The sequence below is a fragment of the Danio rerio genome, chromosome 22, assembly GCF_049306965.1.
Source record: "Danio rerio strain Tuebingen ecotype United States chromosome 22, GRCz12tu, whole genome shotgun sequence".
In the NCBI taxonomy this organism is placed as follows: Eukaryota; Metazoa; Chordata; class Actinopteri; order Cypriniformes; family Danionidae; genus Danio; species Danio rerio.
Window position 1 is genome coordinate 38801076 of NC_133197.1, and position 12081 is coordinate 38813156.

Consider the following 12081-nt stretch of genomic DNA (forward strand, 5'->3'; position numbering starts at 1 on the left):
GGTCGGCGGTGTTCTAACGCGACGTGCTGACCACTGGACCACAACAGCTTTTCTCAGTGTAGTGACTTATCTGGGTTATATCATCAATAACCTGCAGGCTGCATCTTGCTCACGAGGCTGAGAGAAAATATATAAAAAGAGCAGAGCTGTGGCAAAATAATGCATAAAAAGAGTGAGGCTTTGGTCAAATAAACAAATAAATGAAAAAAATGCGACTGCTGAGAGCAACAGAGTCTAGAGCTAGGGACACCGGCCCTCGCGGCTAAAAAACGGACCGGCCCACCGGGAATTCTCCCGGTCCTCCCGATTAGCAAATCCAAGCCTAGATACACAGAGCATTTCTGACAAGACCTGGCGTCCGGGGCTATATCTTATTTATCTGGTGCGGAGAGTGTGATCTAACACAGACAACAGATTTATTTTATTGTAACCATGCAGCCTTGCTGAGAAAAAAATATTCATATTTAATATTATATGCAAATATCCATATCAATTAATCAGAATAGTTTACTCCTCTTTTGTTTTGTTTGTTTTCTTTTTTTTTAATCTGACAGGATGTAAAGATTACACAATAACCAAAATAATTAACACACACACACACACACACACACACACACACACACACACAAGTCAGAATTATTAGCCCCCCTGAATTATTAGACTACTTGTTTATTTTTTCCCCAATTTCTGTTTAACGGAGAAAAGATTATTTCCATCACATTTCTAATCATAATAGCTTGTTATGATTATGATAATAACTCATCTCTAATAACTGATTTATTTTCTCTTTGTCATGATGACAGTAAATAATATTAGACTAGATATTTTTCAAGACACTTCTATACAGCTTAAAGTGACATTTAAAGGCTTAACTAGGTTAATTAGGTTAACTAGGCAGGTTAGGGTAATTAGGCAAGTTATTGTATAATGATGGTTTGTTCTGTAGACTATCGAGAAAAAATATAGCTTAAAGGGGCTAATAATTTTGTCCCTAAAATGGTGTTTAAAAAATTTTAAACTGCTTTTATTCTAGCCAAAATAAAATAAATAAGACTTTTTCCAGAAGAAAAAATATTATCAGACATACTGAGAAAATGTCCTTGCTCTGTTAAACATCAATTGGGAAATATTTAAAAAAGAACAAAAAAAAATCCAAAGAGCGCTAATAATTCTGACCCCAGGGTTCCCCGGTTTCCTCCCACCATCAAAAAACATACAACCTAAGTTAATTGACTAATCTAAATCGGCACCATAGACATGCTCCAAAATAGTTATCTCTTAAGAGCAATCACTATCTGTTCATTAGCTACAGCAGGGGAGTTCTCCAGATCTACCCGAGCTCAAACTCCCCTCTCGCCTTGCAAATGAGAGGGAGCCCCAGGCTCGAGGATCTTATGAGCTCAGGGATCTATCCCGGGACAGCATGCCAAACAAGCTTTATAATCAATCATCAGCTAAGTGTGAACTCTTGAATTGGTCAATGGCGCTGTCTATTTCAGTTTTTCAGAATAGCAACACACCAGCAATGCACATAAACACACCTCCTTTCTAGACCAGAACACCCACCAGAGTCCACAAAGTTACTCAAATGCATTTGCTATTTATATAATGTGTCCCAAAACGTGAAAATTAGGGTTGCGCTGGTCTGAAAATAGCAACAAATCATGTCATACATGTCATAGGACCGCATGTATGATAGGGCCCCAAACCTTGAGAGAAACCAGGCTTAATCGAGTCCAGTTCTCTTCTGGCAAAAGGAACGAAGGGGTGGAGCCAGTGCTTAATTTTTGAATTGTAAGGTCCCGGAACAATGGATCTGTCATATTACTCGAGGACGTATGTGTCGCGTTCGATGTTGGAGAACGAGTTGGTCGCAGACGAAAGTGAAGTGCTGGAGGGGGATGGCGGGGGTTGGTGTGGTGGATGGCAGAGGGGTCGCGGACGAAAAGGGAGCAGAGCAGGGATGTTGCGGATGAAAGGGAAGAGGGTTGGGGAGTCGCAGAAGAAGGTGAACAGGGGAGGAGGGCGGTTGAGGAGGGGGATCAGTAAAATGAGGTGCCAGATCAGATTTGGATCTGGCGTGTTCCGGTACAAATTAAGCCCTGGGTAGAGCTGCTTCATGCTTTTATTAGCAGTAGGTGAATTATTGTAATGGATCTCTCATAGACCTTCACAAATACAGCATTAAACCACTGCAGAAGATGCTGAAATCAGTGAGATTTCTGCTCCCCAAACACTAACAATCAGCTGATAAGCAGGAGCCTGTTAATTAATGTGACTTCAGCAGTTAATCAAATAAAAGTGTTGAAAATAAAGGACAGTATTTGTGTTTCGTTTTTAATTTTAAATTACACGTGTACGTGAGTGCAATTTGTTCTGATGTTCCTGTTTGACCAGTTTCACAAGCTGAAGACGATCATAAACTTCACCCACTGAAACACATGGACCAGGAAGAGACTCCTTTTTTCACCATTTTCTGTCAAACTGACTTTTACTCTGGATTTCTGGACAAAATCAAACAGGGAATCAACAATCGCTTATGAACAGATCAGTTTGTTTCTGAACATGCAGCAGTAAAATGGCTTCATCAGCTGAGTATGATTATAGTTGTCCTGTGTGTCATGACATCTTTAAGACTCCAGTTATTTTATCATGTACTCACAGTTTCTGTAAAGAGTGTCTTCAACAGTTTTGGAGAAGCAAGAATACTCAGGAGTGTCCCGTCTGCAGGAGAAGATCCTCTAAAAAAGATCTTCCAGTTAATCTGGCTTTAAAAAACTTGTGTGAGTCGTTCCTGAAGGAGAGAAATGAGAGACGTTCATCAGGATCTGAGGAGATCTGCAGTTTACACAGTGAGAAACTCAAACTCTTCTGTCTGGAGGACAAACAGCCTGTGTGTTTAGTGTGCAGAGATTCAGAGAAACACCTCGGTCACACATTCAGACCCCTCAGTGAAATGGCTGCAGAAAATATGGTAAGAATTATATATGCTAATAAAAATGGCCAAAATAATCAAACATAATTAAAACAATATAATAAAAGATGTGTATTATATATGGGTGTTCCTGCAGTATATTGTTGTATAAGACTGAATGGCTTTATTCTGCAAAAAATATAAATATGTATATAAATATATTCACTAATGGCTAATATGATTGGTGGTACCCAGATGAGCTTGTGCTATCAGTTTAATCAGTTGCTTTCTGGGAAAAATTTAGCTCTGAATTTTGTGATTGACCGATCAGAATCAAGCATTCCAAAGACTAAATAATATAAAGATAAATATACATTAATGTCTCAGAGATTTCTCACCAGACTGCTGTTGTGTTTGCGATAAGGAGGGACGAGGCTTAATCCAGCTTCTTATTCGCAGCTTCTTATTGACTCATCCGGTCCACCTTAAAAACCACGAGGCTTCCGTTTTTGAGCTTTTTATTTGGCGCAAGATAACACACTGAGCAAAGGGTTATTATGCGGTTCTGGCGCCATCTTGTGGATAGACAACATCAACCGCTGCCGACGAGCTCTAAGAGCTGTAAATATTTTAAAATAGGCACTATTCTTATAAATAAACTGCATAGTTGCAATCTGAACAACAACATTCTCCACTAAAAAGCCTCAAAAGTACATTTTGTTGTCTAACAACAGTAATATTGGTCAAACTGTAGCGCCTCTGCTTGTTGCTTGCTGTATGTGGGCGGAGTAATACACAGAGGTGAAGGGTGAAGAGGCCTTAGCGTGATGTTACTGGCAAAAGATCGCACGGCTATCAGCCAATCAGATTCAAGAACCAGACAGAATTGTTTGTATATATATATATATATTATAGCGGGAGTGTATCATTTTAATTTGTATTGTTTTGATTAAATAAATCTATAGTATCTTACAGACTTTTCCTTTAAATTCTAGGAGGAGCTCAATACAGCACTGAAGTCCTTACAGGAGAAACTTAAACACAATGAAAATATAAAAGAAGAGTTTGAGAAAAGTGTTCAACACATCAAGGTAAGGATGGATATTTTATTTGGGGAAAAAAGTGGATTTTATTATGAATTTTTCCAATGATTTGTTTGTTCATTTCATTTTCTGATCTCCTGATTTCCTCATTGAGCTCTAATTCAGCATGTTTGGACCTTCTGGTCTCTCCTGTTTCCTTAAAGCCTCTCCAAAACAGATGCCATGCAATAAAAAAATGAAGGTTTTAAAACTGACTCTAACCATCAATCATGTCAGGGGTGGCATGGTGGCTCAGTGATTAGCACTGTCGCCTCAAAGCAAGAAAGTCCCTGGTTCAAGCCCAGCCTGGTCAGTTGCCATTTCTGTGTGAAGTCTGCATGTTCTCCCTGTGTTGGCGTGGGCTTCCTCCGGGTGCTCCGGTTTCCCTCACAGTCCAAAGACATGTATGGGTGTTTCCTAGTGGTCCTCGAAGAAGACTTGGGATGTCTGTGAATGTAGACTTCTTGATGTCTGACCATTATTCTTGATCTAGCAAGTTGCATGGCGAAATACCTAAAAACAACAATTTTGTCAAGAGCATGCAGTTGGTGTTTAACCAATCACCTGCCATCTGTAGTTCACTAACCCACATTTCCACCATCAGTCTTCTGCTGCTCCAGAAAGCGTCTGAGATGACTGAAGTGAATGTGGTTTGATTTCAGGCTCAAGCTGAGCACACAGAGCGTCAGATTAAACAGCAGTTTAAGAAGCTTCATCAGTTTCTCCGAGATGAAGAAGAAGCTACGATCACTGCACTGAGGGAGGAAGAGGAGCAGAAGAAGCAGATGATGAAGGAGAAGCTGGAGGAGATGAACACACACATCTCAGCTCTTTCACACACGATCAAAGACACGGAGGAGATGCTGAAAGCCAATGACGTCTGCTTTCTGAAGGTCTGATTTCAGATCAGTGATTGATTGATTGATGATTGATTGAGTTGTTGATGATCAGTTGTGTGTTTGTTCTGCAGGAGTTTCCAGTCTCAATGGAAAGGTGAGTGATCTGCTGGTTTCTCTGCTTCTGAAGTCAAAGCCACTGCAGTTCTGACTCCTGAATGTTCCTCCAGAGTCCAGATCTCACAGCCGGATCCACAGATGCCTTCTGGAGCTTTGATTCATGTGTCTCGCTACTTGGGCAACCTGCCGTTCAGAGTCTGGAAGAAGATGCAGGACATTGTCCAGTACAGTGAGTCATTGCTATTTGGGTATTAACAGTTTAAGACTTGAGTTTGGACAAAGAATTGTCTAAAGTGACATTTAAAAAAAAAAAAAAAGCTATTTTATTTACCATAAAATAAAACCTCTAAACCTAATTACAAAAGCCTGATAGAAAATGCTCAATTACAAGAAAAGATGTCTGATGGATTTAGAGGGTTTTGCATCTAAACTCTTCATATATTAAATAACTTACTTACTTTGAGGGCCATTTAAATCGAAGTTGATATTTAGCCGCACCATATTGGTGTTTCGTAACATCTAGTTTTTATGAGGTGGATTGTTAGCCCAACGCTTAACCCCCTACCTTGAGGACCAATACATACACAATAAGCCGCCTTTCCACTGCACACGACATTTGGACACGACTGTCGGAATACGCCCCCTTGTGGCAGTCGCACAGAATTTTCAGTTCTGACGTGCACCATGGAGGGCGAGGCAGTGGCAGTAGGTAGTGCTGTCGCCTCACAGCAAGAAGGTTGCTGGTTCGAACCTCGGCTCAGTTACCGTTTCTGTGTGGAGTTTGCATGTTCTCCCTGCCTTCGCCTGGGTTTCCTCTGGGTGCTCCGGTTTCCCCCACAGTCCAAAGACATGCGGTACAGGTGAATTGGGTAGGCTAAATTGTCCGTAGTGTATGAGTGTGTGTGTGTGGATGCTTCCCAGAGATGGGTTGCGGCTGGAAGGGCATCCGCTGCGTAAAAATCTTGCTGGATAAGTTGGCGGTTCATTCTGCTGTGGCGACCCCGGATTAATAAAGGGACTACGCTGACAAGAAAATGAATGAATGAACGTGTACCATGGGGGAGAAGCTGTTCTCGCAGTGTCCGACTCCGAAATAAAGGAGTGCGTAAGCAATTCTACGCGGTTGAATAAATGAATGAATGAATACTAGAAACTCGGATCGCTAAAAATATTGGAGGGAATGTGGAGACAACATAAAACATTACATTTTTATTACTTTATTGCTTACATTTATAAATAGAAATGTGTTTTTTTTTTAAATATAGACTTTTTCTGATTCAAAAAATAACCAAATAAACTCCTATTTCTCATCTCGCGCGCACGGACCTGCTTGAGCAACTCTGGAATACATCACATCCGGTCAGCCGGTTGCATACGATCTAGTCGCAGGAGTTCAAACATTTCAACGGATCCACAGCTTAAATCGAATCCGAATTTTCCGGAGATGATAGGAGCTCCACGGATCTCCCGGACTACTCTCCATTGGAAATGAATGACTTCCAGTCTGTTTCTTGTTGTTTGTCGTGTGCAGTGGAAAGGAGGCTTCACACTACGGATAATTAAGCATACCCAGTTCACCTACAGCACATGTCTTTGGACTGTGGGGGTAACTGGGGCACCCAGTGCAAACCCATGATATAATACATACAACAAACAACAACAACGTCAAAATTAATACCGATGACTTCTGATGATGGATCAAGGTCTTATGAAGCAAAAGTAAATCAGTGAAAGAAACTCCCGAACCCCTTTTCAATTTGGGGTGTAACTCTAAACAAGTCAACCTCGTGACTAGTGGAAACAGTAGTAGAATCAGACAACTGCAGGTAAATGAACATTTCTTAAGCTGTTCTTCATTTTTGGAAGGCTTTTTCAGGAACTGCACTCATAAACATTCTTAAAGGGTCACGAAACACCAAAACACATGTGTTGAGCTGTTGACAGTCGTATATGTGTCCCACACTGCTAAAAACACTATTAGGACACCTATATTTCACTAAAAAGTGTAAATTGGTTGTTTTTGCGTTATTTCAAGCAAATTCGTACTTCCGGTTTGAAACAAATTTTTGAAGCTGCGTCACGGTCATGACATAATAGTGTGTATTCCAGCATGCAGACTGGGCGTCTGTGCCAGAGTGTGTCTTATTACGTCTTACAGTGTGCTGCATTAATGCATGAGTAAGGCTTGGTTCAAACCAATCAGCGCGCTCTATTGTGCAACTTCATTAATATTCATTACTGTCACAGTGTTTAGATGACAGAGACGCCACGTTGTGTTGGCAAAACAAGCGTGAAGTGTTGCTTTATAGTTTGCTGCAGTTAAGTTTTGTTTTCATTTTCTCTCTGTGAGAGCGCAGCTGGAGTCACGTGTGGATTAACAGTGTACGCGACGCTCGACAACAATAACTTACATGTCTAAGGAGGATTATTGTTTACCTGAGAGCTGTTCTCATCTGCAAACGCTGAGATCCGGATTCGCTTGTAGTCTTCTCTCCATAAAGACGCGGCTCTAGTTGCTGGTGATTGTCCTGTCTCTACAGATTTGGTAAGTGAGCGACCAGTGCTCTTTGTTTACTCAGTTCGTATTTTATTCGTATAAAACAAACTATTGCACCGAGTGCAATAGTTAGCACTAACAGTTACAACCAAACTATAACCTCGTGTTGGATTTTGTGACCGGAATAACACACGCGACTTTCTGACTCTACCTGCCGTGTGCATCTAAGTTTCCGGGAAATGCGGAGGGTTTTTTTCTCTCATTCGCCGTGCGGTATCAAACATTGCATGAAAAATACACGCTTAGAGCAGTTCCTCGAATCAAATATCACGTTTGTCGGGAGGGACATGAATGAATTCCCTGAATGAAAGAGCCAAACTGCAGTTAAAGTCCACCATTCAATAATTTGGCAAATAATTCGACTACAGATGTCCATGTAAACACAGTCACTTTGTCCCCGGTGTGTGTGTGTGTTTTGACTCTGAAATTCAGCGTGCCCAAATAGACACTCCCACACCAAGCCTCTTTTCTTCCTCCGACACTCCCCCCTAAACAGAGCTGGACACGCCCACTTTTCTGACTTTTTCCCAAAGTAGAGGTGTGAAAACACCCTGCTGAAACGAGAGGGTTTCATGGCCCTTTAAGTTGCCATTTTAAAGAAGAGCTGCTGTGTTTATTTTTATTTTTCCAGTCAAGAAACCTATGATGAGGGCTTTTTCAGACAATGATGTTCTCCAGAAGAAGCTACTTCAATAACTCACATCAGAGATGTTCATAGATAAACATTTGAACTGTTTATTAAAGGTTATTAATGATTATCATTATTTAGAATAAAATTAAAATAAACAACTGGTTGTGTCTCCTCAGCTCCTGTCATTCTGGATCCAAACACAGCATATCCAGAGTTTGTTGTGTCTGATGATCTGACCAGTGTGACGTTCAGCGAGAACAAACAACCAGTTCCTGATAATCCAGAGAGATTCGACTATTACCCTTTTGTTTTGGGTTCAGAGGGTTTTAACTCAGGAAAACACTGCTGGGACGTGGAGGTTAATAGGAGTTTTGAGTGGAGAGTTGGAGTAACAACAGCATCAAACCAGAGGAAGGGCCAGGTTTTCTTAAACTCTGATGTCTGGAGTGTGTATTATTATGCACATGGATTGTTAGCGACTGGTTTTTGTGGATCAGATCTTGATCGAGTGCGAGTTGATCTGGATTATGACAGAGGAACAGTGTCTTTCTCTGATCCTGTAAATAACGAACATCTACACACTTACACAACCACCTTCACTGACACTGTGTTTCCATTTATCTATTGTTGGCGTTCCTCTCTCAGGATCTTACCGTTTAGTAGTCAGTAAAACATTACAGCTGTACATGTAGTCTTACATGAGTAATCTGTATATTATTATATATTGTATTGTATATCAGTCTATTTCGAGAATATATAGCCTAGTAAATAAAAAACGTTATAATTTGGTGTGGGTGACAGTGGGTAGCGCTCTCGCCTCACAGCAAGAAGGTCACTGGTTTGAGCCTCGGCTGGGTCCGTTGGCATTTCTGTGTGGAGTTTGCATGTTCTCCCTGCATTCGCGTGGGTTTCCTCCGGGTGCTCCGGTTTCCTCCACAAGTCCAAAGACATAAGGTACATGTAAATTGGGTAAGCTAAATTGTCCGTAGTGTATGAAGGTGAATGAGAATGTATGGGTGTTGAAAAAAAACGTATAAATAATTTGGTGTGTTTGAAAATCATGGCTATTGATTACTTAAATCTTGAAAGAATTGTCATCAGTTGTTTGCATAACAGCTATTGATACTGAGGACAAAGCTCTAAAGTACAATACTGTTTTTCTTTATTTTATAAAAGAGCGCTATGCTATAGAAAACAATGCATTATGGGTAATACATGTTTTTGAGAGTAGCCAACAGCAGTAAACCTGACACTGAATTGAATCTCAGAGTCTGTGTCTGAAATCACACTCTTTGCCCTTATACTGTCGTACATTATTTAACAACTGTTGGCTTGTTTAAAACATTATTGGCTTAAAACATTGTGTGTATGTGTGAATATGTGTGCACGCATACTGCTCGCTAACGCAAATTTCTAATTAGCCAACCACTACATGCATTTATGCATGTAGACATGATCAAGACGGTCTGCTGCAGTTCAAACTGAGTATCAGAATGGAGAAGAAAGGTGACTTTGAACGTGGCATGGTTGTTGCTGCCAGACAGGTCTTTCAGAAACTGCTGATCTACTGGGCAAAGATAAACAAAAATCAGTTATTAGAGATGAGTTATTAAAACTATTATGATTAGAAATGTGTTGAAAAAAATCTGCTCAACTTTAAACAGAAATTGGGGATAAAATAAACAGGGGGCTAATAAATCAGAGGGACTAATAATACCTGCCTTGCCTTGTCTTCTCCTGCCGTTTTGTGGACGCTATATACATGCTACCATTTTACTTTTATTTAATCAGGAAGGCAAAGTCAAAATTCATAACGCTTAAAATCATGAGGTGTGTTTCAGTCTAACTTTGTAGTATAGTATAATATAAGTCTCCTTATACATGACCCATACATATGTTCAGTATATAACCATACAATTGCATCAAAATCATCTGTATTAAAAATTGAATGCATATATGGCAAGCACAGCTACACCGTTTGAGTCTCTGAAAACATTTTCTGATATCTGAGGCCATCATTACTTTGGTGCGTCAAATTTACAAACTTTATGAATTGAGATGGTTTAAAGCAGCTTCTAACTGTGATTATCAGCAAACAAATCAGACTTATGCCTAGTTCAGACTGCGTGATTTTAGCCCCGATTTTGGCTCGCCGACAGGTTTTGAGAAATCGCCGACAAATGCCTGAAATCACAGGCAAATCGCTGCTCGTGCACGTGAGTGACAATCACACAGTATGAACTATGAAAGACGCGATCTGAGAGAATCACCGATGAGTCGCCGATGCCTGTGAGATATTTGGCATGCTGAATATCTGGAGCTGTCGGCGATTCAAATCCTGCCGTGTGAATTGAGTTTTGACTGAAAATAACGTCAGCGATCGCCTACAGCCAATAAGAGAGCGGCATTCACTTGTGAGTGCGTGTGTGTATACCTGCTGCAGGCCAGCGGGAGGCTGGGGGAGAAGTTCAAAGCGCTCATTTTCGGTTTATTTGGACCCACGAAATGGAGGAAAAACTAGTGGAGGTTTGACAGGACTCAGGAGCAACCGTGTCTGTTTGACGTTTCATACAGAAATAAATTAGTTTATTATCAACGTTGAGGAGAAATGGCTAATTCCCTTTAAACCCAGGTGAGCAAACATGGACATGTTCTACCCCATTAAAGGCTTCTTTCTTATTATGTAGTTAATAACAAAAGATATACGACATGTTTTTGGCTGTGAGACGTAGTTTGGACGAAGTTGTCGGCGATTCTCCCTATAGTAAAGTCAGTATAGTAAACAAAGCAGCGACGAAACGCTAGCCCAGATAGTCATGCAGTGTGAAAACATCTGTGACACGACTAGTTTGAAAATCATGCAGTCTGAACTCGGCATTAAAAGCATATGCAAGACATTATTGAAAGACAGGGACTCCTGAGTTAAAGCGAACGTAAAATGATGATCTCGTTTATATGGGATCAGCTCATATGATCAGTTATGTTATGGCAGTGTGCATGAGTGCGTGAATCTACAGTTCTCCACTCAGCGGAGCCACATCGGCGAGAGCAGGAATGAGCCGCTCGTACACCTGGATGCCCTGCAGAAACACCTGCTCGTTCAGGTACTCGTTGTGATCATGAAGCAGGATGGGGGTGAGATTCATTGGAGAGAAACCAAAGGCAGGAAGACCCACCTGCAAAAAAAAGACAACAATTGACAACCATTTTAATTCATAAAGGTCATGTGACGTCACACAGTGGTGCAGCTGCCATTTAAAGACACCATACATCACACAAACTCTGAAATTACATAATTTCCAACCAAATGAGGCCAAAATTAAGTTCTTTTTGAGTTAGTTTTGGCAGTTCGATACATCACAAAGCCGACTTTTTGATGGACAAAGCTCCTATACATATTTGTGCTGCCATTGGTCAGTAATGATTACACAATCAGTGGGCATGTTTCTGAAAATCCCCCTTCTTAGACCTGCAATTTTTTTCCACAATTTGTTTCTCAATCCACAGAGAGCAGACTGGAGACTAATATCCCAAACAACAACACTAGCCACATGAACACACTGGAGAGTAGAGTAGCAGAGCTGGTGCAGATATATCCGCACCTGTACGATCACTCACTGGGAGAGTTTGAAGACACACCTGATAAGACTTCTTATTCTATTAGAGTACGTACACAGGCGGCGCAGTCCACAGCAAATATAAAACAATATGGAGGTATAGTGTTGGTCCTTGTGGAGACGGCTGTTTGCCAGATGTTGAAACTCTGAAGAATGGGATCAACTTTCATTCGAATGCACTTCGTTCCACTCACGTATTCGATCTTCTTGTTTAAGAAATGACTGACTAACAAAAAACGCATCTGATAATATTTACAGTTTACAATTAAATGTTGTGGCGAGGGGGCGGGGCCGAGAGCCATGGGAACGGAATGAGGCCGCCAC

The 12081-nt window shown here is 40.8% G+C and overlaps 2 protein-coding genes and 1 long non-coding RNA gene across 12 annotated transcripts in view; 1 reads left to right on the forward strand and 2 right to left on the reverse strand.

Moving 5' to 3' along the window:
• Positions 1–3185, reverse strand: part of LOC141380254 (uncharacterized) — a 28793-nt gene extending 25608 nt beyond the window's left edge. For 5 of the 7 annotated variants that reach the window (XR_012397953.1, XR_012397952.1, XR_012397954.1 and 2 more), the window contains exons 1-2: positions 2663–3185; positions 2415–2504 (exon numbers count right to left, since the gene is read on the reverse strand). This is a non-coding gene — a long non-coding RNA (uncharacterized lncRNA). The remainder of the gene's footprint in view (positions 1–2414; positions 2505–2662) is intronic. The other 2 variants (XR_012397951.1, XR_012397948.1) reach the window with 1 other exon arrangement.
• Positions 600–9398, forward strand: trim35-44 (tripartite motif containing 35-44). 3 transcript variants are annotated; one of them, XR_012397947.1, is made up of 7 exons: positions 1213–2974; positions 3910–4005; positions 4659–4889; positions 4967–4989; positions 5063–5181; positions 7310–7497; positions 8317–9398. XR_012397947.1 is itself a non-coding variant. In XM_001342347.9 (6 exons), exons 1-6 carry the CDS (start codon positions 2579–2581, stop codon positions 8808–8810), a joined length of 1359 nt encoding a protein of 452 aa, XP_001342383.3. In that variant the 5' UTR covers positions 600–2578; the 3' UTR covers positions 8811–9398. The 3 variants fall into 3 exon arrangements, 1 of the variants encoding a protein (XP_001342383.3); XR_012397946.1 differs by having other exon boundaries at positions 1955–2974; positions 7303–7497; XM_001342347.9 differs by lacking the exon at positions 7310–7497 and having other exon boundaries at positions 600–2974.
• Positions 8225–12081, reverse strand: part of LOC100001620 (aminoacylase-1A) — a 35630-nt gene continuing 31773 nt past the window's right edge. For both annotated transcript variants that reach the window (XM_068216490.2, XM_001922554.7), the window contains exon 15: positions 8225–11316. In XM_068216490.2, the coding sequence (XP_068072591.1) occupies positions 11152–11316 (165 nt within the window). In that variant the 3' untranslated portion in view covers positions 8225–11151. The remainder of the gene's footprint in view (positions 11317–12081) is intronic.

Bases quoted from the DNA above. Each gene is read 5' to 3' on its own strand.
- trim35-44 (XM_001342347.9), top strand. From the start codon at position 2,579: ATGGCTTCATCAGCTGAGTATGATTATAGTTGTCCTGTGTGTCATGAC. The intron at 4,890-4,966 runs GTCTGATTTCAG...TTTGTTCTGCAG, and splicing joins ATGACGTCTGCTTTCTGAAG to GAGTTTCCAGTCTCAATGGA. The intron at 5,182-8,316 runs GTGAGTCATTGC...GTGTCTCCTCAG, and splicing joins GCAGGACATTGTCCAGTACA to CTCCTGTCATTCTGGATCCA.